The sequence below is a fragment of the Crocuta crocuta genome, unplaced genomic scaffold, assembly GCF_008692635.1.
Source record: "Crocuta crocuta isolate KB4526 unplaced genomic scaffold, BGI_CrCroc_1.0 scaffold131, whole genome shotgun sequence".
In the NCBI taxonomy this organism is placed as follows: Eukaryota; Metazoa; Chordata; class Mammalia; order Carnivora; family Hyaenidae; genus Crocuta; species Crocuta crocuta.
This window is the reverse complement of record NW_027528977.1, coordinates 17,989,705-18,014,045: the sequence shown is the minus strand read 5'-3', so window position 1 is coordinate 18,014,045 and position 24,341 is coordinate 17,989,705. Positions and strand designations below refer to the sequence as shown.

General features: G+C 37.1%; 1 protein-coding gene across 1 annotated transcript in view; it reads left to right on the top strand.

Annotated features, from left to right (window-relative positions):
- The window catches only part of TENM2 (teneurin transmembrane protein 2), a 3,267,991-nt gene that overhangs the window by 2,304,980 nt on the left and 938,670 nt on the right, over nucleotides 1-24,341 (top strand). Inside the window, exon 14 of the mRNA XM_077757352.1 lies at nucleotides 10,452-10,751. Coding sequence (XP_077613478.1) covers nucleotides 10,526-10,751 — 226 coding nt within the window. The 5' untranslated portion in view covers nucleotides 10,452-10,525. The remainder of the gene's footprint in view (nucleotides 1-10,451; nucleotides 10,752-24,341) is intronic.

Below are 24,341 nucleotides of genomic sequence, written 5' to 3'. Positions count from 1 at the left end.
CTTCACTATATATGGCATCTAAAAAATAAAACAAAAAAAAAAACAGGAAGAGACTCAGATATAAAGAACAAACTCATGGTAACCAGAGGGGAGGCGGGTAGGGGGATGGACAAAATAGGAACATAAACAAATAGCTAAACTGTTTTCCAAAGTGGCTGTGCCATTTTACATCAGGGCAGCAATGCATGAGTGATGCAGTTTTTCTACCTCCTTGTCAGTACTTTGTATTGTCACTATTTTTATTTACTTTATACTTAAAAGAAATGTTAAGCCATTCTGACAAATCTGTAGTAATATCTAATTGTGGCTTTAACTTGCATTTCTCTAATGGCTAATGACGCTGAACACCTTTTACGTGTTTATTTATAATTTGTGTGTCCTATTTGGTGAAATGTCACTTCTTTTGCCTATTTTCTAATTGGATTGTCTGGGTTTTTTATGGTTCAGTTTTAAGAAATATATACATATTCTCAATACTACCCGTTATGAGTTATATGATTTATATAGTTTCTCTTAGTCTGTAGATTGTCTTTTAATACCTTATTAGCATCTTTTTCAGAGAAAGTGTTTAATTTTGATGAAGTTCAATTTATTAATTTTTCATTTTGTAGATAATTCGTTTGGTGTCAAGTCTAAAGATTTCCTCCTTTTTATTCTCAAAGTTTTATAGTTTTTTCTAAACTTTTCCTAAAAGTTGTATGCTTTATATCTAAGTCACTAGATCTATTTTGAATTAATATTTTATTTATTATTTATTTATTTATTTATTTATTTATTTTTATAGCAAGTGGGAGAGGGGCAGAGGGAGAAGGAGAGAGAGAACCTCAAGCAGGCCCCATGCCCAGCATGCAGCCTGACATGGGGGCAGGATCATGACCTGAGCAGAAATCAAAAGTCAGATACTTAATCGGGTGAGCCACCCAGGTGCCCCTTTGAGTTAATTTTTGTAGAAAGTCGGAAAATAAATAAGTCAAGGTTATTTTGTTTGTTTTTCATTTGGGTTATTGATTTCCAACTATTTCAGCACCGCTTGTTGAAAACGTTATCTTACCTGTGTCGAATTGCTTTTGCATTAAAAAAAATCTGTTGGTATATTATTGCTGGGTCTGTATCAAGGTTCTCTATGGTGTTCTCTTTAATTTATGTGTTTGTGCCTCTGCCAGTGTTGCACAGGATTGATTATTGCAGTTGTAGAAGTGTGGAACTTGGATAGACTAATTCCTCCTCTTCTTCTTAAAAAACAAACAAAAATTTTAGTCATTCTAGTTCCTCTTCCTTTCTCTATAAAGTTTAGAATAATCTTGTCTCTATTGACAAAAATTTTTGCTGGAAGGTGACAAGAATTTCATTCAATTTGTACATCAATTTGGGGAGAACTAATTTATTTTTTACTACGTTGATTCTTCCAATCCATGAACTTTCACCCTATAATTTCTATACACGTGTTGATAGCCTTCCATCTAAGTATTTCTCTCTTTTAAAAAAATGGTAAAGAGTATCGTATTTTACATTATGGTATCCATGTGTTCATTGCTAATATACTGAAATTCAATTGATTTTTTTGTATGTTTATCTTGTATCCTATGATCTCATCAAATTCATATATTTTAAGAGTTTTCTTGGGATTTTCTGTATAGGCAACCATGCCATCTATAAACAGGGACAGTTAAATGTCTTCTCTCTGCTCTGTAGGCCTTTTATTTCCCTTTCATATGTTATTGCACTGGCTAGAAGTTCCAGCACTATCTTGAGTAAGAGTTAGAAGAGCAAACATTCTTGCCTTCCTAGAGGAAAGACTTTAGGTTTTCACCATTAAGTCTGTCTGATATTAGCTGTAGATTTTTTTATTGTTAACTCTATCAACTTGAAGAAATTTTCTCTATTCTTATTTTTCTGAGCATTTTTATCATGAGCAGATATGGATTTTTGCCCTTTGACTTTTCTAAATTTAACTGATAGTATTGTGTGATTTTTCTTCTTTAGCCTCTTAATATGGTGGATTGCATTTACTATTTTTAAAATACTGAGCATTTCTTGCACCCCCAGAATAAACCCTGTTTTGTTATGATATGTATACACACACACACACACACACACACACACACAGAGCATATAATTAAATGGTATATATTTAATAAATTAAATTCTTTACTAGTTACAAGGTTATTCAAATGATCTACTTCATATTGGATGAGTTGGGATGCTTAGTTGTTTGAGGAGTTGGTCCATTTCATCTTAGTTGTCAAATTTATTTTTGTATATTTCTTCATGGTATTCGTTAAGAATCTTGTTCATGTCATCAAGGCCTCTAGGGATCTCTTGTTTCATTCCTGATATTGCTAATTTGTGTCTTTTCTTTCCTTTGTCAGTCTTGCAAGAAGTTTGCCAATTTTATTGATCTTTTCAATGATAAAACCTGTTTTCATTGCTTTTCTGTATTATTTTTCTGTTTTCAATTCCATTAAATTTGGCTTTTTATTATCTCCTTCCTTCTTACTTTGAGTCTATTTTTTTCTTCCTTAGATTCTCAACATGGAAGCTTATATTACTGATTTGAGGCTTTTCCTGTTTTCCATTAGATGTGTTTAGTTCTGTAAAGTTTTCTCTCAGTGCTGCTTGTACAGTTTCTCACCAATTTTGATATGTTGTATTTTCATCTTCCTCCACTTTATGTTTTGATCTCATTTAAGATCCATCTTTCACCCATGAACTATTTAGGAAAGTGTTGTTTAACTTTCAAGTGTTGGGAGATTTTCTTCTTTTTGTTACTGATTCAGGTTTGATTTCATTATGTTAAGAGAACATACTCTGTACTATTTCAATTCTTTTAAAATTTATAGTTTTTTCTTATGGCCCACGTTGTGTTCTCTCTTGATATATATTACATGGGCATCTTAAAAAGTATATATGCTCTGCTGTTATTGGGAGGGATATTCTATAAATGTTGAGTAGACCCTGTTGGGTGATAGTGTCTGGTAGATTCTTCTGTCTCTTTCTTGATTTTCTGTCTAGTTGCTTTATCCATCAGTGGGACTCCAGTATTGAAGTCTCCAACGGTAATTGTGAATTTTTTACACAGTTCTATCATTTTTTACTTCACATATTTTACAATTTGGTTTTTTTTTTTTGGTAGACACCTATTTAGAGATGCTGTTTCTTCTTGGAGGATTTATCCTTTCATTATTTTATGATTTTGTTTTCTCTCTCTGCTAATTTTTCTTGGTGTAAAGTCTGCATTATATAACATTAATGTAAACACTCTTGTTTTCTTTAATGTTTGTATTATATATCTTTTCTTTAGTTTTACTTTCAATATTGCCTACACCATTATATTTAAAGTGATATTCTTATTTACAGCCTAGAGTTGGGTCATATTTTTTAATTTAGTCTGCATACCTCTGTCTCTTAATTTGTGTATTTAGACTCCTTACCATTTAATACGAATTATTGCTATTTCAGGGATGAGTGTGCCATTTTATGTTTTGTTTTCTATTTATACTTTTGTTTTATTTTTTTTACTTCTCTATTTTCTTCTTCCTATTTTCCTGTGGGTATTGAATGTTTTTTACAACTCCATATTGATTTTTCTAAAGTGTTTTTGAGTACATCTCTTTGTATAACGTTTTTAGTTGTTACATTATACTTACATATCTTATCACAGTTAATGACTTTCATCATTTTACTGGTTTGAGTGAATTGTGGAAATCCTTCCTCCCTTTATGTCACTTTACCCTCCCCATTTATAATATAATTTCATAAATATTTCCTCTGTGCGCATTTAGAACCTTATCAGATAGTGTTATAATTTTTACTTCTACCATCAAAAATAATCTGGAACACTCCGAAGTAGAAAATCATGGGGCGCCTGTGTGGCTCAGGTTGGGTGTCTGACTTTGGCTCAGGTCATGATCTCGCAGTCTGTGGGTTCGAGCCCCGCATTGGGCTCTGTGTTGACAGCTCAGAGGCTGGAGCCTGCTTCAGATTCTGTGTCTCCCTTTCTTTCTGCCTCTCCCTCACTTGCTCTCTGTCTCTCAAAATTAAATAAAGATTTTTTTAAAAACTTAAAAAAAAAAAACAAAGTAGAAAATCTATAGGATTTACACAATTTTCCTTACCATGTTTTTTTCTTTCCGATTTCTCCTTATATTATTTCTAAACTTTTTCTTTTCATTGTTTCCTTTCTGTTTTAGAGAACTAATTGTGTATCCTTTCAGAATTAAGTCACTGGTGATAAATTATCTTAGTATTTTTTTAAAATGTTTCCAGGCATTTTATTTTTAAAATTTTTTAGCCATGCATTCATTTGAGTTCCAGTGTAGTTAACACATAGTGGTTAAATTCATTTTAGGTGTGCAATATAGTGTTTCAACAATTTCATATATTACTCAGTGCTCCTCAAGATAAGTGTACTCTTAATCCCTTTGATCTATTTCACCCACTCCTCCCACTTACCATCTGTTTGTTCTCTATAGTTAGGAGTCTTTTTTCAGTTTCTCTCTCTCTCTCTCTCTCTCTCTTTTTCCTTTGCACATTTGTTTTGTTTCTGAAATTCCACATATAAGTGAAATGCTATGGTATTTGTCTTTCTCTGATTGGTTTATTTTTCTTAGCATTATACTCTCTAGATCAGCAGTGTTGTTGCAAATGGCAAGATTTCATTCTTTTTATGGCTGAATAATATTCCATTATATATATATACACATATATATGTATATATGTGTGTATATATATACACACACATGCATATATGCATATTATACACACACATACATACATATATACCACATACTCTTTATACATTCAACTATCAAATGATACTTAGGTTGCTTCCATCATTTGGCTATTGTAAATAATGCTGAAATAAACATGTGGTGCATGCAGCTCTTTGAATTAGTGGTTTTGGATTCTTTGGGTAAGTATTCAGTAGTGCGATTACTGGGGTGTTTCTGTTTTTAATTTTTTGAGGAACCTTTATACTGCTTTACACCGTGGCTGCACCAGTTTTCATTCCCACCAGTAGTGCACAAATATTCCTTTTTCTTCACATTCTTGCCACACTTGTTTCTTATGTTTTTGATTTTAGCCCTTCTGATAGGTATGAGATGATATCTCATTGTGGTTTTGATTTGCATTTCCCTGATGATGAGTGATGTTGAGCATTTTTCATGTGTCTATTGGCCATCTATGTCTTCTTTGGAGAAATGTCTGCCTGATAGTTTGTTTTTGCTTTTGTTTTCCTTGCGTCAGGAGACTTATCTAGTAAGATGTCGTTGGGGCCAATGTCAGAGAAATTACTGCCTATGCTTTCTTCATAGCCATATTTATGGCTTCAGGTCTCACATTTTGAGTTTATTTTTGTATATGGGGTAAGAAAGTGATCCAGTGTGATCCAGTGTGAAAACTAGCTGTCTAGTTTTCTCAACACTATTTGTTGCAGGAACTGTTATTTTCCCTTGCCAATTCTTGCCTCCTATGTCAAAGTTTAATTTACCGTGTAATTATGAGTTTATTTCTGGATTTTCTATTCTGTTCTTTTGATCTAAGTGTCTATTTTTTGTTCCAGTATCATACTGATAAATTATCGTAGTTTTTTCTTTATCGGTGATGCCATGCTTTCTCCTTCATTCTAGAAGGATATCTTTACTGGTTGTAAGATTCTGGATTGAAACTTCAGCATTTGAAAAACATTGTGTTATGTCTTTCTATTTTTTATGGTTTCTGATGAGAAATTCATTTTCATTCAAATTGCTTTGCTCTGTGGTTTGGATGTCATTTTTCTTTCACTGCTTTCAAAATTTTCTTTGTCTTAAACTTTCTGAAGTTTAACTATGATATGTATTCATATGGATGTATTTGGATTTATTCTCTTTGGTGTTTGTTCATCCTCTTGAATGTGTAGCTTTGTGTCTTTTGCAAATTTGTATGTATTTATCTGCTATTTCAGCATTTTCTCAGACCTCTCTTTTTCTCCTTTCATAGCAAGACTCTGACATAAACAGTAGGTCTACAGGTCCCTCATTCTCTTTGCATTTTTTCTGTAGGCTATTTTTTAATCTGTAGTATAGTTTGAGTAATTTCCATTGTCCAGTTTTCATGTTCCCTCATTCTTTCTTTTATCCTTCCATTCTGCTCTTGAGCCCATCTACTAAATCTATTTAGATAATTTAATAATAATAATAATTCTAAAAAATTTCTAATTGTTTAGTTCTAAAAATTTCCATTAGAGTCTCTTTTTTATCTTCTATTCATTTCTTGACATGTCTTGTCTTTTTTGAGTCTCTTTTTTTCAGTTGTGTGTGTCTGTAATTGCTCACTGAAGAGTATTATGATGGCTGTTTTAAAATCTGTGTCAAATAATTCCAATGTCTTGTCATCTCAGTGTCGGCATCTATTGCTTTTTTCCTTCATCTAAGATCTTTTTAGTTCTTCATATAATGGGTTGTTTTTGCTTTTTGTCAAAATCTACACATTTGGGGGTATCATGTTATGAGATCCTATGTCTTACTTAAGTTTGCTGTTTTCATTGGTTTCCTCTGACACTGCTCTGTCAGCAGAGAGATCCCACCACATGACTGCTAGATTGGAATAAAAGTCCTGGTTCCTCACTCAGTCTCTGCCAATACCCAAGGGCAAGGGGCTCCTTATTAGAAGCTGTTGGATGGGGAGGGAATGGAGGAGTTCTGGCTCCTACTGATACTTCCCTTGGTGGTAGGGAATAGAAATGCCTTATTACTCCTTATTATTCCACTGTTATCCATATCAAGTGACACTAACAACTACCAAAAAGAGACAGAAGGACTAATTACCGCTGGAGATAGTGAAAGTCCTAACTCTCCACGAGGCCTCCTCCTCTACCACTCCAGCCGAGGAGACTGGCATCTTACTACTCTCAGTGGGGATGGAATGCCAGGCTCCCTAGGAGGAGAGGATGGCCTCATTATTTTTTGGAAGGGCTGAAAATCCTGGTTCCCTTCTTAGCGTTTCTGAAAGCATTGTTTGACATTAGGATGCTTTGTCATCTCAGCATTGTGGAAATCTAGGCTCTTCCTCTGGCTTTTGCTCCTGGTGGTGGAACTGGGACAACTGTGTTGTCCATGTTGTTTGGCCAGAGGCAAGTGGTTCTGTCTAAACATTTTCTTTTCTGTTAGACTCCTCTTTGTTAATCCTTTGGCGAGAGGCAAACTGATTCTGTTGGGGCTTTTGTTGTCTGTGCCTATTGATGTTTCTGAGTTGCCAGTATCTTTAGCTCCAAGTCTGGGATACACAGAGCAAAAAGAAATCTCAGAAACTCTCCACAGTATTATTCATGGGTTCTGAGGGCCCTCGTTGGGCTTCCTCCTCTTTTTGCTTTCATATTCTTCTTATATTTATATATTTATTTATACAGGGGTTTTTGTTGTACCTAGTGGGAGGAATAGATAAACTATGTTTATTACATCTTTCTGGAAGCAGAGATTTCTAGACTGCCCAAATTTTCATGATTAGCAGGAAATCCAGATTATAATATAAATTCTCCTGTTTCATCTTTTTAAAACTTGAAAACTAATTTTTAAATAACAGGCCGGCTCAGGGAGCGTGGGTAACTCAGTTGGTTAAGTGTCCAACTTCAGCTCAGGTCATGATCCTGCAGCTCATGGGTTTGAACCCTACATCAGTCTCTGTGCTGACAGCTTGGAACCTGGAATTTGCTTCAGATTCTGTGCCTCCCTGTCTCTCTGCTTCTCCCCTGAGAAGGACTCTGTCTCTCTCTGTCTCTCTCTCTCAAAAATAAATAAAGGCAGGCTGAGTGCCAAATGTCTATTGGCCAACAATCTGTGTAGTCAGCTAAGTTCATTAAGAAATTAGTTTTCTCTTGCAAGATTTGCTATTTTTTTTTACCTCATTATATATAAATTTCTATCATTTGTCCAGAGATGGCATTGCTAACAAACTTAACAAGAAAATAGCCAAGAAAGAGGAATTCAGCAGGAATAGATCACTGGACAACCAAATGTCAAAAGGTCCATCCACTAAAGTTCTTGTATATTATGAATAGGTCTTAAGCCTTTAGGCTACCACTTATAACATGATTTTTTTTAATATATAAAATACAATCACATACCCGCATACAGAAAGTCAGCCCACTTTCCAAAGCATGATACAAATTAGAGAAGATAGGATTTCATGAGTCAGGAACACCAAAAACATTAAAAAGTAAAAAAAAAAANGTAGGAAACACAAAAAAAAAAAAAAAAAAAAAAAAAAAAAAAAAAATACAGTGAAGCAAGAGAGAGAAATTATAAAATTCACTCGAAACAGCCAATTTCCCAAAGAAACACCGTGACTCCTCAGTGTTGATAGGCACAGTCTTACATACTTTTAATAGGTGCTAAAGGTCTTTTATTTGTGTGCAGTTCAAGTATTGATATTTCTAATTAGAGCTTCGAATTTTAGGGATTTATATTATTATTGCCACCCTTTGTCTTATGCAAGTCTATAAGTAATTAGCTAACAAAAACAATAATTATTCAGAGGGGAAAAATAATAACTACTTCTTATAGAGTCCCTAGCATGTATTAGCATATTTGGACCACAGTATTTGTTTTAATTTTTATGACAGCTTTAGGAAACAAATTCTGTTATTCTCCATATTAACAGGTTGAGAAATTGAACTTAAAAGTTCACGAGTAATTTTACAAAAGCTCTGGGTAGTCAGTTGCAATGATAAGATTTGCATCCAATCAAGACTTCAATGGTCATCTCTTAACCAGCCTGTAATATGAACTCCAAAGTGCTGAAATCACATGTTATAAACTAGGGAAGGTGGTTTTGGCATCCAGAAATTACATTAATGTTAAGGTATTTGGATTGGCCAACACAGCAGCAAAAACTTCCATGCCAACATTGCGTATTTGTGTCCTTCACGCAGGTCCTGGGGTCTTGACAGGTAACTCTCAAAGGTGCTTCTCAGCTTCCTGGGTCAGGAACTGTAGGCTCCAGGAAACTAAGGATTAGCTTTCTTATGAGTGATTGTGGCAGCAACACCATTGTGCTTGGTGTTCACAACAGGTGTACTCTCTTTTTAAGTCCCAATTTTCAAACAAAATTGTCCATGATAACAGGCAGTATTTGATAAAGTATATAAATAATATAAAGTAGGAGGCTTCATGAAATCCGAAAGGGACTCTTAGTGTAAAAAGACAAGAGAAGGATAACTCAGCTTCTGCTGTCCTGGGACAGATGCCATGCACATTACTGTGCATAGAGTCAAGTTCTTTGGCATAAATAGGCATCCCATTACAATGTGGTAAGTGGCCAAAGAAGAGCAAGGGGGTTCAAAACTACAGATCTGTTCACTGAGCATTTTCTGACATATTGAGGAGGCAGTGAGCAACAGTAGCCTGGAGAAAAATCATTATGCTGGCTCTGGGTTGTATTTCCTATTTTAATTAAATTTTGTATTTGTCCATTCTGTCCAGGCCCTCACCCTATGGTCCATGCTATTTTGCATGGCCAGTGAAATCAGTAAGAGCCTATCATTTGAAACTTTGGAGCATCTAAGCGATGTTGTCATATTTGCCAGGCAGAAGGCTAGTGTTTTCTGAGGACGTTTGGCATACACTTTCACTCTAAGGGTGTCAAGTGACAGACTGAGGGGGCTTTCTGGTTGCCAGTTCATATGTTAAAGAGGTTCCTTGTCATCAGCTTATCTATTGCATTCAGTGCTCTTCCCCGTTTTTCTTTCTAGCAGTGGATATCCCAGTAGTGAAGAGGTTGATGATTAGGTGGTTGTATCAGTTAGGCCTCTTGTGAGCAGGATCTCTGTTGGTAGGTGACTAGGGAAGGGAGGGACCAAGTGTGTTCAAGATACAGTTTTGCACGACAAAGAAACCTGATTAGGAGTTTGCTGAAGATTCATTAAGGAAATCAGAGGAGTATTGTTTGCATGTGAAGAATGGCTTTTGTTACTTTTTTCAGACCCAACTAGGCAATTTTATATTAGTCGCATGTGACTTGGTGCCATTACAAAGCTTCAGGAGCATGTATTTATGCCTTATACACCTTTCTTTTACTTATTTTATGTTCATATTTGCTTTACCCAAACCCCTCTCTAGCAAAAGGAGAATGTAATTAAAGATGGGTAAAATCAATTTTGCTTTGAACCGCTTCATAGTAAAATCTTGCAGTAATGACACTTATCATGTCATCTGTATTCATACAGGAAAATCAAAACATGAGTTATTTTGCTATTTTTTCTCAAAATGTATTAAACAGCAAAATAATTAATTTACTGTATCAAGTCATTCTATTTAGGCTGATTATTTAAGTATACATTAAACATCTGCAAAAAGAGATTGTGCAGTCTGACCACATTTCCTTTTTATGTTTTTATCTAAGTCAGAGCATGAGTCAAAACTGAAGGCAGCATTTCTTATAATCACAATCTTGTTGTTTTCCTTTGATGTTTTTAGGTGGCCAAGTGAAAAGTACCAAAACCTAGGCCTCCCTTTTCTGAAAGCATCGGCTGTCTGCCGGATCCAGAATAATGGATGTAAAGGACAGACGACATCGCTCCCTGACCAGGGGACGGTGTGGCAAAGAGTGCCGCTACACAAGTTCCTCCCTGGACAGCGAAGACTGCCGCGTGCCCACACAAAAGTCCTACAGCTCCAGTGAGACTCTGAAGGCCTATGACCACGACAGCAGGATGCACTATGGAAACCGAGTCACAGACCTCGTTCACCGGGAGTCAGATGAGTTTCCAAGACAAGGTATGTGGAGCTTACGCCACTGACTTGCTCTGCTCTGCCTTGCATTTTTGACTTGTAGCGCTGTGTGTCAATCCCTGAGGTTGGTAAAAACTGGAAGCAAAGCCTGCCAGCATCATCTCCCGGTTAGAGTTTAGTGTAAGAAAACAATCCTTTCATCGACCCATATCAGAATCCTGTGGGAATTACAAGTGCCTTTTTTGTCCTGGACACTGTATCCCTTGACAATTTGGTGGTTGCTTTGGAGCTGCACAATAGCAGGTTTTGATAGATGTAATAAGGTATAGGAAACCCTTGGCTCCGTAAGGGGTAGTCCTAAGTCCATTCTAAATCCCTGTCTTGAGGAAAAGAAAATTAGCTGTGGTTTTTAAACTGTTGTGTTTTTTTTCTCTTGAACCCCCCATACAAGCCTCCAAGAGCTCAAATTTCTACAGTTTTACACATTGAACTTCTCAGATTCCGTTTGAACAAATGGTAAATTGATTGTAACATATTCAAAACTCCCCTATCCTGTGTAATATATAATTTCTTTCCACCTCAAATGTGGCATCAGTTTTGAGTTATGTATTTGCCTTTCTGTGTTTCAGAGCATAGGTGAACTGATTTATGTTATTTAACCAGTTCCACAGATGTAATTCTCCCTGCTACTTATACCAAAACTTATTTTTCTTACAGTATTTTTATTTCTTAGGGGAGGAGAATATTTTTCTCAAGTGCTAACAGTTGGCATTCTCTTCATATCCAATATCCATGAGGAAGTTTGTCATCACTTGTCAGGGGTTGCTGTAAATGTATGGACATGTAGACTAACGCATAAACAGTGCTGAGAGGCAGTATGGCTACATTGACTCACCAGCTCCATGTCTTGTGCTTTGTGTACCAGCCTTGTTGTGTGTGATTTACATTAACAGCTTAGCAAAATTGCAAGTGAATGCACAAAAATATAGTGAATGCGCTAGGGAGGTTCACTAGACCACTACCAATGGTGGATGCCCTGCCTGCTAGGTTATAGCATCATTGTTTATAGCACTGATTCTTTTTTTCTTGGTTCATGTTCCTGTTAGTGAATATTACAGTTAATTTTTACTCCTCATGAGATATTTTAGCTTTTGTCTTCGTTCTTTCAGGCTGCTGTAACAAATATCATAAACTGGTAGCTTATAAACAATAGAAATTTATTTTGTATACTTCTGAAGGCTAGGAAGTCCAAGATAAATGTGCTAGCATATTGAGTTGTCTGGTGAGAACTAGCTTCCTGGTTCATTGACAGCTATCTTTTCTTGTCCCCTCACATAGCTGAAGAGGGCAGGGGGAGTTCTCTGGGTCATCTTTTATAAGGGCACTAAGCCGATTCATAAGGGTTCTACCCTCATGACTCAATCACCTCCCAAAAGCCCCACCTCCAAATACCATTGGGGATTAGGTTTCATTATAAGAATTTGGGGTGCGTGTGTGTCACAAACATTCAGTTGATAGCAGCTTTGAATTCTGTTCCTGGTAGAAAACACCATGCATATGTATTTTCTGTTACACACGTATACTCGCACAAATATACGTAAATACATACATAACACGAACACACACATAGGTAATCCAGTGGTTATTCTAAAAACCATGTTCTCATATGCTCCCAGTTTAGTTTACCTCCAGCTTTTATATTTAACAGGATATTTAAAAATTCAGCAGAGAAACAGTTAAAATTGTATTTTCACTGCAATTGTAGACTTTTCAGGATATAATTTTTATTTAATGCTCATTCTCATATTCTGTGTTATCTTCCTGTAAATAAAACACACTTCAAACAAGGGAGAATTACTTGAAAATTGCTCTGTATCACATGTTTTTGATCTGTGAGTAACTTCTTCAAATGTTTTACTTCACTAAGTACTCTTCTGACCCCAAAGTGCATAAGTGTGAATTGGGGGAAAATAGGAAGAATCACAGCTTAATTAATTAAGGGAGTGTTCAAATTTCCAATATAAAATAATAGGACCCTTATTTGTTATTTCCAAGAGCATCAGTAATACAAAACCCAAATATTCTGAAAGGTGATACATGTTCAGCATGGTTGAAAGCCTTTCATTTTCTGCTATATTTTTGGTTTTATTTACAGTATTACTGCATACATTCTTGTTTCTTATGATTCTGTGCTGAAATGTAGACCCTTTCTCCTAAGTCCCATTAAAGGTGCATCCTGGTTTCTGGATCATTGTGCACTAAGCTGTAGATCCTAGATTATTGTTGAATTGTGGATTGTCCTGTCACCTTTTTCCTTATTAATATTTACATAAAATGAAATCAAATGCTTGGGATTTTATGTTCAAATATACCTTTATTCTTCCTGTTTAATCTTGTTCCCCTCCATTGATAATAATGGAAGTTGCTTGGCCATATCAAACTCATAGCTTTGCAATTAACAATTCACACATGCCGTGTGTTGTTATTGAGCCCATATTTGTTTGTGTAATGTGTTTGCATGAATTAAAAACTGTGCAGGCCAAAAGTAGAAATGAAAAGGCATTGGAAAGTATTTGCATATGCAAGTGCAATTCCTTCTGAAGACATCTATGAATTTATGCATGAAAATGTAGTCAGAGTCTGAGTGGATCTACTTTGATGGGTTCTAAAATTGAACTCAGGAAGTAAATAAGCACATATTTAAAGAGAGGAAAAACAGGAGATACAATCTGGCAAGCATCACATTCAACGTGAAACTTAGCCACTACAGAGAGGGTTAAAATACATTTTACTCTCAGCAATAACAATAATTTTTAAATGTCATGCATTTCCCATTTTATTTTCTTATTCATGAAATCAAAGAGCAGGATCATTTCAGAACTTATTAGCCTAGAGATACATTAGCAAGGATCATGGCAGGATCATCTCCTGTAGTATTCTTATTTAAAACCCAAGACACTGATCATAAAACAAACATGCTTCTCACATTCAGGCAAGTTTGGCAAACACAGTTGGATGATCTTCCGATGCTCAGAGTGGAAAAGAATTGCCAGCTAGTAAAAGTGATGTGGTGCCAGGGTCAGACCCTGTCCAGTTTTACTGCAAGTATCTGCAAGTATCAAATGCGAGAAGCTGCCAGATCCCAGCAGGAGAGATAGGATAGGTGTTCCCATGAGAAGCTTATGGAAGCTCCCATCAAATTATACCTTCTTTGCTTGCTTTCAGCACAGAATCAGCCTCTGCTCCTAAAGAGAGACAATGCAAATTACCTGCCTGACCTCTATTATTCTGGATCCTCCTGGTGTGAAGGGTGAAAATTGCTGACTTTAGGTCTATGGCCATTGGAGTAATTAGTAATTAATAAATGACTAATTCTAGTATATGTGCTGCCGAAGCGAGCACAATAAATGACTAATTCTGCACTGAATAGCACCTTAGTGGTCTGAGAGTTAATGCACCTGACAAAACTGACCAGTGGTCTGATCCCTGGCTAGACCTAGCCCCAGTCTAACCTGTGAAATAGATGCCTCTTTGAATAATGAAGGTCAGCCAAGTGCCCAAGCAGATTGTATGAGCTTGTTCTTTGGGACCCTGAAGTTAGGGTGTAGAGCAGCATGACACAAAAGACATTCCCCCAGGGCTTGGGAGCCTAAAGTTAGACTCAAACTCTGCTTTGCCTGTTTATCTGCCTGAGACTCTGGTTCACATTCTATATCTCACTGGGATACGTACACCATTTTCAGCTGTATTAAACATGATCAACAAGAACAACAAAAGAATAATGGCTAATGTTCACTGAGCACTTTTTATATGTTAGGTGTCAGTCTGATTATGTTACTTATATTGATTCAGATAACGTTCAAAACAATGTTGTCAAGTGGGTTCTATTAGTATCTCCTTTTTCATGAATGTGGAAACTGAGGCATGGAGAGGTTAAATAAATCAATCCAAGGTCACAAATGTAGGAATTGATGAAGACAGGTTTTAAATCCAGGAAGTTGGATTCAAGAGCTCTGTTTGGAACTTGAGCCACTCTGTTTGATCACCTCCCAAGTAAGTAAATAAATCAACAAAAACAAGACATTAAAGCCTAAGTCAAAGGCTATGAAGTTCAGTTGATAAAGCTTTTAAATATCAACACCTTTAAACATTTCTTACTATAGGAACTACAACTGCTAACATTGATTGAGTATATAATGAGCAAGACAACCAGCCCTGATGATCCATATTCCTATTCTCACCCATTTGCCTCCATTTCCACAGCTCTCCCAAATTCTTTGTGAGTGTGCCCACCTACACTAGCTCTCTACTACCACTTTAGGAAAAAGTTCCTGCTGTCAGAATGTGTGCTAGGCTGTCAGCACAGATTCTTGGCCCTCCCCTATAGTCATCACCTCTTCGCACAACCTCTCAACCTGGAACACTAACCAAGAAAGGTGTTGCTATCTAAATGATATTGCTCAGGTAAGCAGAACTGACTGGTTTCAGTGCTAGGCAAGGCCCAGTGGGCCAGAGAGTTCAGCCAGGCTTCTCGTGGCTCAAAAAGCCTTTCTTTCCAGTTAGTAGCTCTCAAGTCTCTTGAGAGGGGGCCGAGATTGAATTCTTTCTCTGTACCTCGGGCTGTCTCTTTGGGTCAAGGTTGAAGAAAGAACTGGGGGAAGATTGGATTTTTGAAAATATACTTCCATCAGTTCCCTCAATCAGTTCTAGCACAGAAATCACTTTCACCTACATTTTGATGCACATAAAAAATACATAAAGGCATACACACATACACATTTTAGGCTAGGTTTGATTTTGGTATTTTATAAGCCAATTTTCATTCTTGTGATCTTTAAAATAATTTGGGCAAATTATTTTACTCTCTAATTTGGCATAGCATAAATTTAACCTTTGTTAATGAGTTAAAAACTCACTAGTAAGCTAAAGTGTTACCTGAATTCATTCAGTCAATGTATATAAGAGTTGCTGAAATACTCGGGAAACCTGTGAGCATTTCTGTGTATACTATTGTCTTAAAATAGTTATTTTTCCACTGCACGCAAAACAACAATTAAAACGATTCTGTTTTGAAAACCTTAGCCCTTTACCTACAGAAAACATGTTTTAAGTTTTAATGAAGTTCAGAAGTTTGTCAGGTCAGTATCTGGAAGGTTAAAAAGTACCTTGAAAATATTGCTTTTAATTTATTCATTTATTCTGCCACCTCTAGACAGAAAAACTTCTTTTTACAAACTGAGCTGAGAATAACATGCTGCTTCTTATTCTTTGGCTGTATTTTTTAATGTTGTTGTTGTTTTGCTTTTGTTCGTTTGTTTTTTAAGAAGAGAGAATCTATAACCTTTCAGTGTAATATGATCCATTGCCTTCTTGCTGGCTAACTTGACCCCTTTTTGCTTCCTTTGAGAGGCATAGGGGAAAGCAGTTAAGAATGCAGACCCAGAGCTCAACTGTATCCCAGTACTGATGGGTTCTATTAGTGTCAGCTTGATTCAATTCTAGAACGTGGACTCTGTAAATCTCATTTTCCCCTTGTGTAAAAGTTCTCACCATTATAGACTGAGATCATTGGGATCATTTTTTTTTTTAATGATCATTCATCATGCTATGGATGCTGCCTGTATTTTAATAGGTGCTGAATACATGCTGGTGGTTATCATTATTGTCATTTTAAGCCTTTTGCCAACAAAATGGTCATCATCTGCTCTCCACCTCTCATAATATTTTATGCACGAGAAATGTTTTTCGCCTCAGATTTGATTTTTATGACTTGCAAGAACTCTGACAGTTTCAAATCCAGAAATGTTCTTCCAGTTATTGATAGAGTATATTTGACTCCCTTTGTGCCATACCTTTTGCTACCAAAGATGAACATAACTCACACATTATTTCCTTATTTTTAGAAAGGACGGAAAGCTACCATCTAACAAATGTCAGCTGATGCCATCACACTGTAAGAGAGTTGCTAGTCAAACAATTTTATAAGTAAAGAAAGGAAAAGAAAGAAAGAAAAATGCTCTAAGGCAGTGTCATTGGATACAAACTTTTTTTTAAATGATATTCATTTTATGGCATATAAATAAATGTAAATTTTAGGGCTGGGTTTAATTAAGAGTAGACTTTATCCATATAAACTCTAGAGAAAATTAATCCATTCTTATCACTGTATGGGTAATAATTTGGAGTCCTTGTCAGCTAGTGATTCAGTCTCCTCTGGATTTTCTTTGTTGTAGTCACTGCTCTTCTAGTATTAAATCTATATTTTTCAAACTATAATCTTTATGTTTGCCCAATTATTCTCCTTTAAGCAAGTCTCTATTGTCAACTCTGCATTCAGCTTTAGATCTAACTTTTTCTGAATTGTATTTCTTTCTTTACTCTTTTTCTGTAGTAATTGTCCACTTTGACCCTTGCCCTTCACTGTTTCTTTTCTATGGCACTTTCTCTATAACAGTCTAGTTCATATCATTTCAACATTCACTGTTTCTACTCTGCAAGGCTTTTTCAGTTACAAGTGAAAGTAAGATAGTAGTCTGACTGAAATGAGCTTATGCAAAAAATATGATGCTTTGTCTTATATCACTGGAGAATTTAACAATGCTTACATGTACCATCTCTTATTTCTCATTCTCTGTACTTGGCTTTATTCTTTGGAGGTATTTATTTGATGATGTCTGGTGATAATCCTAATCTCCTATTCTTTACCATCTGTAATGTCACTGGAAAGAGATTCACGTAAATCGGGCACATGCTGATGCCTCTATCACTCTGAATTCACTTGGCCATGTCTTAGACTTAGGCCTACTTTGTGTTTGGGGATAGTTTATGGTAAGTGCCTCCTAAACCTGGTGGAATGAATTCCAAATAGGAAAGACAGATTCTGACGCCAGAAGTGGGTAAGGAATACTAACTGGCCTCATAACAGTTGCTGCCTACCCTCTGATGCTCAAGTCTAAGATAAATGGTCTTTCCAACCTCCATTTCTACTTGTCTAACTGATCATGTCTTTTGAAATAGTCCAGTAATAAACTTAAATGTCTTTTCTTCAAAATCTGTTTCCATTTTTATATCATAGCTATTGGGAACTGGTTTCATAGCTCTTACATTTTGGTCTTCTAAGAAGACTCTTTTTTTTCTTTATATTGATGCTCACCAGATTATGGCAGTTATTTTTTTCTTAATTTATCCTTTTGTCTAAGTTCCTGATTCCATGTTAAGCTTCCAAGATTTCAAGACCGGAAAATAACATCACCATTTAAATTGCCTCCTACCCTTAGGCCTTGCCCTGCACTTTTTTTTTCTTTTCTTTCTTTTTTTTTTTTTTTTTTTTTTTTTTTTTAGTTTCATAGATAGTATTAAATTTCTAAAACATCTCCCTGTTTTTGCCCTTTGACTCAAATTAAATCAAATATATTTTGGGGTACCCATGGGGCAACTGTGTTAGGTTATAGAATATAGCAGTGAATAAAGCAAACATAAGCCGTCATCACACAAAGCTTGGCAGTCTTAAAGAAGAAAAATATAATAGACATGTAACTAGGTACTTCTGATAATCACCATAAAAGAAGATAGTGTGTGGTTCTGGAGAGGCATCTCACCCAGAATTGTGCTTCAGAAATGTCACAAATTATGACATCCTTTCATACACTTGAAGTATAAGGAGTTAGATGATCAGAATGGCAAGGAGTTTTCAGCCAAAAGATAAGGCATATGCAAAGGTCCATAGATGACAAAGTGTGGTCGTTCCAAGAATCTAAAAGTTCAGATTAGCTGAATGTAGAGTGGGGTCTAAGGATCTAGAGTGGGAGGGTAAAACTGGGTCACAAAGGCTTTTTGGGGAATTAATGCTGGCATCTGTTTATAGAATATATTGCAAGGAGACCACATGCTCAGCGAGGTGGATTAGAAGAGTGTGTTTCATGGAGGCAAGGGAGTTTAGCAGTCTGAACTGGAGTAATGGAGATGGTTCGAAAAATGTTGTGCCACAAAGATTGTGGACTTTTAAGGACACTGTAAAAGTAAAGGTGGCTGTATTGTTCAGCGACTCTTGGGCATTGACTGCTTTCTTCTCCTGCAAAGAGAATATTACCTTTTTGATGCTGAATTTACTTAAAGATCCAGGAAAGGTCAATGTTTGTAAATAAGCCCTTAAATGTAAGTGCATAGATTGTTAGTTCAAATTCTCCTGGAATGGTTATACAAAGCTAAGGATAAAAATGTAACATTGTTAAAATAATTTGGATGTTTTTCCCCTCAGCCTTTTTCGATGCCTGCCTATGCAGAGTAGCATCAGCAACAGACCACCTCAAATGGACACAGTGCAAGTAAAATACAGAAAAAAAAACATTATGCTTTATCCACCCCTTTCCCACATGACCATAATACCTTATTTGTTCTCTATCACTGGCTAAATAAATCAAAAACTCATAGCATGCGGGGGGGGGGGAAGGGTATATGTTTGTGTGCAAGTAGATGTGTATTTTAATCTTGACAACTGGTAAATTGACTAGCAAAGCTGAGGATGTTTAGAATGTAAGATCAATACTTTCTGGCAACTGATGGAATAAGCAAGGTGAGGGAGAGAAGAAGATTCAAGGACTCAAGTCTCTGGTTATGGCAACTGTCCAAATGTTAGTACTAACCACTGGGGTTTTTAAACAGAGGATGAGCTGGTTTGTGGGTGAAGTTAGTATGTGCACTTGTGAACCTTTTGAGTTGGAGGTGCCCGTAGGCCATGAATGTATAGCTGCCTAATAGGCAGTTGAATGTACAGCTCTAAATTCTGCTGAGAGATTTGAGCTGGATAGAGATTTAGGAGTTGACAGCTAGTAATTTTCATGGGACTCAATGTGATCATCCAGGAAAAATGCACAAGAAAAAATAAGAAGCTCACGTGGGAACACAGCTAATCAATGGGCACAAAAAAGAAGAACATTGGGGCGCCTGGGTGGCTTAGTCGGTTAAGCGTCCGACTTTCTCTTAGGTCATGATCTCGCGGTTCGTGGGTTTGAGCCCCACGTCGGGCTCTGTGCTGACAGCCAGCTCAGAGCCTGGAGCCTGTTTCAGAGTCTGTCCAAAGAGAGTGGGGAAAAAGAAAAACTTACTTTGCATCCTTTACTCAGTCCAAACCTCACTGACTATTCCAGGCATAAATAAATAAAACGGTACTAGTTTTATTTCCCACTTCCCTACTCAGAGTTGGGAGCACTTTTTAACTCCTAAATCAGAGATCACAAAGTTAATGCACGCAGGCATACTTAACCCCTAGATATATTTAGCTGGGCTCATACATTGCTTTAGAAATTTTGAATTGAGTGCCTGTAGCCAGCCCATTCACATCCCCGTATGCCACAGGCCACGTCTCTTGCCTTTTGTCTCATACTAGTTCTCTTCTTTAGTCCTTGACTTTATATACCCAGCTCCCAAAGGCTCTAGTGATAGCAAAAATAGTGTGTACCTTCCTATGTCCATTTCTTCTTTGTAGAATACATACCTACCTATTCCAAATCTTTTCATCACACGAGGCTTAATGTATGGACCACCTCTTCAGTGCAACTTCTGCTTTCTGAACTCTGGTGGCCCTTCATGAGCTGGTATTATTACCATTATCCTCTTACAGGTGACTCAGCAGACACGGCCCGTGGATTTCTGACTCCTGTGAATAGGGAGATAAAGTGCTCTGCAGTTTTGTGCTGTGACTCATGGATGAAACTACAAGAGAATTTATTCTTATTAGGGGCTTGTTTCCTGTTCCAAGAAAAATAGCACAGCTCAGAAAAGGAACTTAGAACCTAGAACACGTGGGTTGTGTGTCCAGCATGACAATATCAAATCCCACATTGTGAAATGCCAGCTTGCAAGAGTTGTCTGCAGTGCACTCTGACACTCACATATATTGAATTGCACTAACATTTGCTTTTTGTGGGTGTTGGTGATCCAGTAATACTATCAGCTTTTCCAAGCCGGTGGCACATATTGCGGTTATGCCTCTGTGGAGACCTACTGTGTCATATGTGTAGAAGGCCTTTGGTGTAATGTGATCTGTGACAGGACATAATTCCTCCTGGAATCTTTAGAGAAACTGCTGGGAGAGCTGGAGTAATTGCCAGTGTCGGACTCACCATGCCTTACAGTCTGGGTCCCCGAGAGGTGCTGCCCCACCCACTGATGAATCATCACAGTGATATTATCAAAGGAGACATTACATTTTCAGTGTCATGTTTTAGGTTTATAATTTAATTTTCAGCTCTGGCAATTCCAGAAGCATCCCCAGGGACCTATGAAGAGGAGGAGGCTGGTGTGTACCCAAAATGAATTCATGTTCATTTCTTGAGCACTTTAATTGGCATGCATATCTCACAAGCCCTCTTTCTCTCTCTCTGCTGCAGCCAAACTCCCTTGCACCAAGATACTCAATATTCCTCCTGCACTGACTGCTTTCCTTTCCACTCAACCTCAAGTCAGATCTACTTTAGTAATAAATCTCTGCTGGGAGCAATCAGAACAAATACTGAGTGTGTGCAAAGATATTAAAAATAAGTGCAACACACACTTATGTAATAATGCCCAACAGTCTTTTATAATATTTTGGAGTATTTTCCGAAAGTTACAATGAGCATTATCTTTAATGCATTTTTTTCTGAGATAGAATGATCTTTTTGGGAATGAGGAAAAAAAAAAAAAAAAAAAACAGAGCAAATCAGATGGGCTCTGTTGTATTCCCAGCTGAACCTGTTATCCTCCTTCCTTTTTAGGTCTTTTTCTTTGGCCAGAGCCACAAAAAGTGAAGGTTCTCTTTGTTCACCCTGATTTATGAATAGCAGGCATTGGGCAGTTGCTGTCCCAGTGGGATGCATTTTATTTTAAAAATAGTTTGAAACACTTCCTTTTAAATCCTGCCACGTCTACAGCCACCTTGACTGTATAATACGTGTTTCTCAGTTCATCCTTGTACAGGTAAAGTCCACTTCATGTATGGGAATTAAAGCACAGAATTTATTTGTCGGTCTTTGAGCTAAAATGTTGAATTTATTTAGAGAGTAATTCCAATGGATTAAATATGTTTCTATGAATCTGTTTGCTGGAACATTGACAGAAGGGAGAAATACTACTTTTAGTGTCCTCAAAGAAAAAGAAATCCAGTCAACTTCAGGGTGAATATCTATAGCCCAAAAAAGTCTTCTCAAGTGACTGCAAATTCAGGTGACACTATCAACTTTAAAAAGATCTCTGTTCACCTGACAGCCTTGGGTTCAAGTTCTTCTTAGTTTGCAGTGACAATTCAGTTAATGCTTACACTCTGACCCCCATTTGTATGTGATGCAAAAGCCCTGTCTGGAGATGACCCACTTAACACTTTCTGCTTCACAAACCCTGAGATTGAACAGCAGGGAGGCTATGGCGAAGTGCTGAGTTATCTTAGCTGAGCAGTGAGGGGACAGTGAATGTGGCCACAGCCCTCTGCCATTTCTGCCTCTGCACCAGGAGGCAGCTTATTAGACTCTTTCGGGGAGCTCTGAAAAGTTCCCGTGCCCAAGCCCTGCCCAGGACCAATTAAATATGAATCAATGGAGGGTTGTACTCAGGTATCAGTATTTTTATATAAACATCTCAAAGGGTTGAGTGTAACTGAACAAACTATATAAAGTATAACCATTTTCTTGGTAACTGATAGCACTGCAAACATACAGGGACTCATGCTTAACATAGTGACTTATAATTTCACTTTTCACTCAAAAGCCCATAATTCTAATTTTAGTAGAGCTTCCTAATTCTTAGAGGGCTTTGCTTAATAAATACCATGTACCTAGGAGCTCATTGCACAGTATTTCCAAACCAGTAATGAGCAACCATTTGCTGGTTGTGTACCGGGTATTGTGGGTCCTTGGTTGGCAGTGTCCACCTCTTTGTTCTGAGTCAGAAGAAGCAAGTGGACCAATTCTTTTACCCTTTCTACTTCTTATCTGACATTCTGTTAAATGTTAAAAGTGAGGATTTAATTTGAGCATCTGGCTTGGCATGTAGTGCATAATCACTTAATTATATCAATGGATTTAACATCTTCAACATCAAAGCAGTAATCATGACCTGAAACCTACTGTTGGAAGAAACACAATCAAATTATGTTTATTTTGAAAGATGAAGCCAGTGAAGAAAGATAGTGTTAATGGTGGGTCCTGACTTGCTTTTCACTGTGAATACTTACAAAGTCTAGGAATAGTTCAAGTATGGGTGAAAAGTCCAACATTCATAGGAGAATGCCAGTAAAACCAAGGAATGAAGCAAGCTGAATTTTCAACTGTGTTTCATGGTGGAGACTGTCCCGATTTGGATTATGCATGTCCAGGTAGTGCCTCTCAGCTCTGGCTGTTTGGTGCCTTTGGAGAATTCAAGTCTGGTATTCTAGATGTCCCAACTTTTCAAGAAAATGAGAAATCTGGAATGCTTTCCCATAAAATCCCCAGGTTTTAAATGTTGCTGTAATGTATCTTGGAGAACTTTAAGTGAACTTTACACAGGATGCTGGCTTCTTTTCCCTCCCCTGGAATTTTCTGACAATAAGTTGCTGAATGCCCTTGAGGATGAAGATAGTTAAGTGTAAGCAAACCCAGAATCCACACCTGTGGGGCCACCTTGATCAGTGGGTTCTGAAGCCAATGGATAGGAAGCTGATGATAAATGGTTCTCACCTTTATCCTGAGAAGCACAGCCTAAAGCTCCTGGGAAGGTTCCAGCACCATCATCACCAGGTACCCACAGGAGTGACCAAGTTTAGCACTCTTCCTTATATTGGCTCTCCCTCCTGTCCTGTTTTCACCCTGTCCCTCACTTCTCCTTAGAATCACTTCCCAAATAAACTACTTATTCACGAGAATTCTTCTCAGCCTCTGCTCTCAGGGCAAAGTGGGTTAAGACCTTTGGCAGCTAAATCATTTTGAGATACACTGTGTAGGCCTAAAGAAGACTGTCTATCTGGGAGATGTAGCTCCCAAAGCTGCCAGCATAGGGCATCTTCATCGGGAAATGGTTGATTTAACAAGAAGGTGCTGAGCTTGTGTTACAGATTTACTAAATTTACTAAATTTTAGAATGTTTCTGGTTTGTTTTTCATTTTGTTTTACGTAAGAAACATTATGATTTCCTTTTGGCTGGTTAGTTTTTTTTTAATTAATAAACTTTTAATTTTAGAATACTTTTAGGTTTATATGAAAGTTGCAAAAGTATAGAGTTCCATGATTGGTTGGTTTTGTTGCTGCTTTTAGTTCATATGCGATTTCTCACTACATGCCTAGGAAACCTGATATTGCTTTTTCCCCCTTGGAAGCCATCACATTAGATCTCTGTGCAGAATAGCAAGCTGTAAATATAAGTTCCTATAAGTTCCTTGAAGATGAAGACAGTGCCTCATTCATCTTTCCATCCCCTTTCGTACCAGCTATAGTACCATTCACAGAGACATTTAATAAATGTTTGTTGATCAGAGGTTCCCATCACATATTAGAATATGGAGGGTTCACATCTTGTCCCAAAGCTCTGCCCACATCCTCCCCTACCCCCTTTCCACCTCCTCATACGGCATCTGTGTTATTTCAGTTTGGCCACAGTAGATTGGGAATGAACATTGTAAGGCACGTT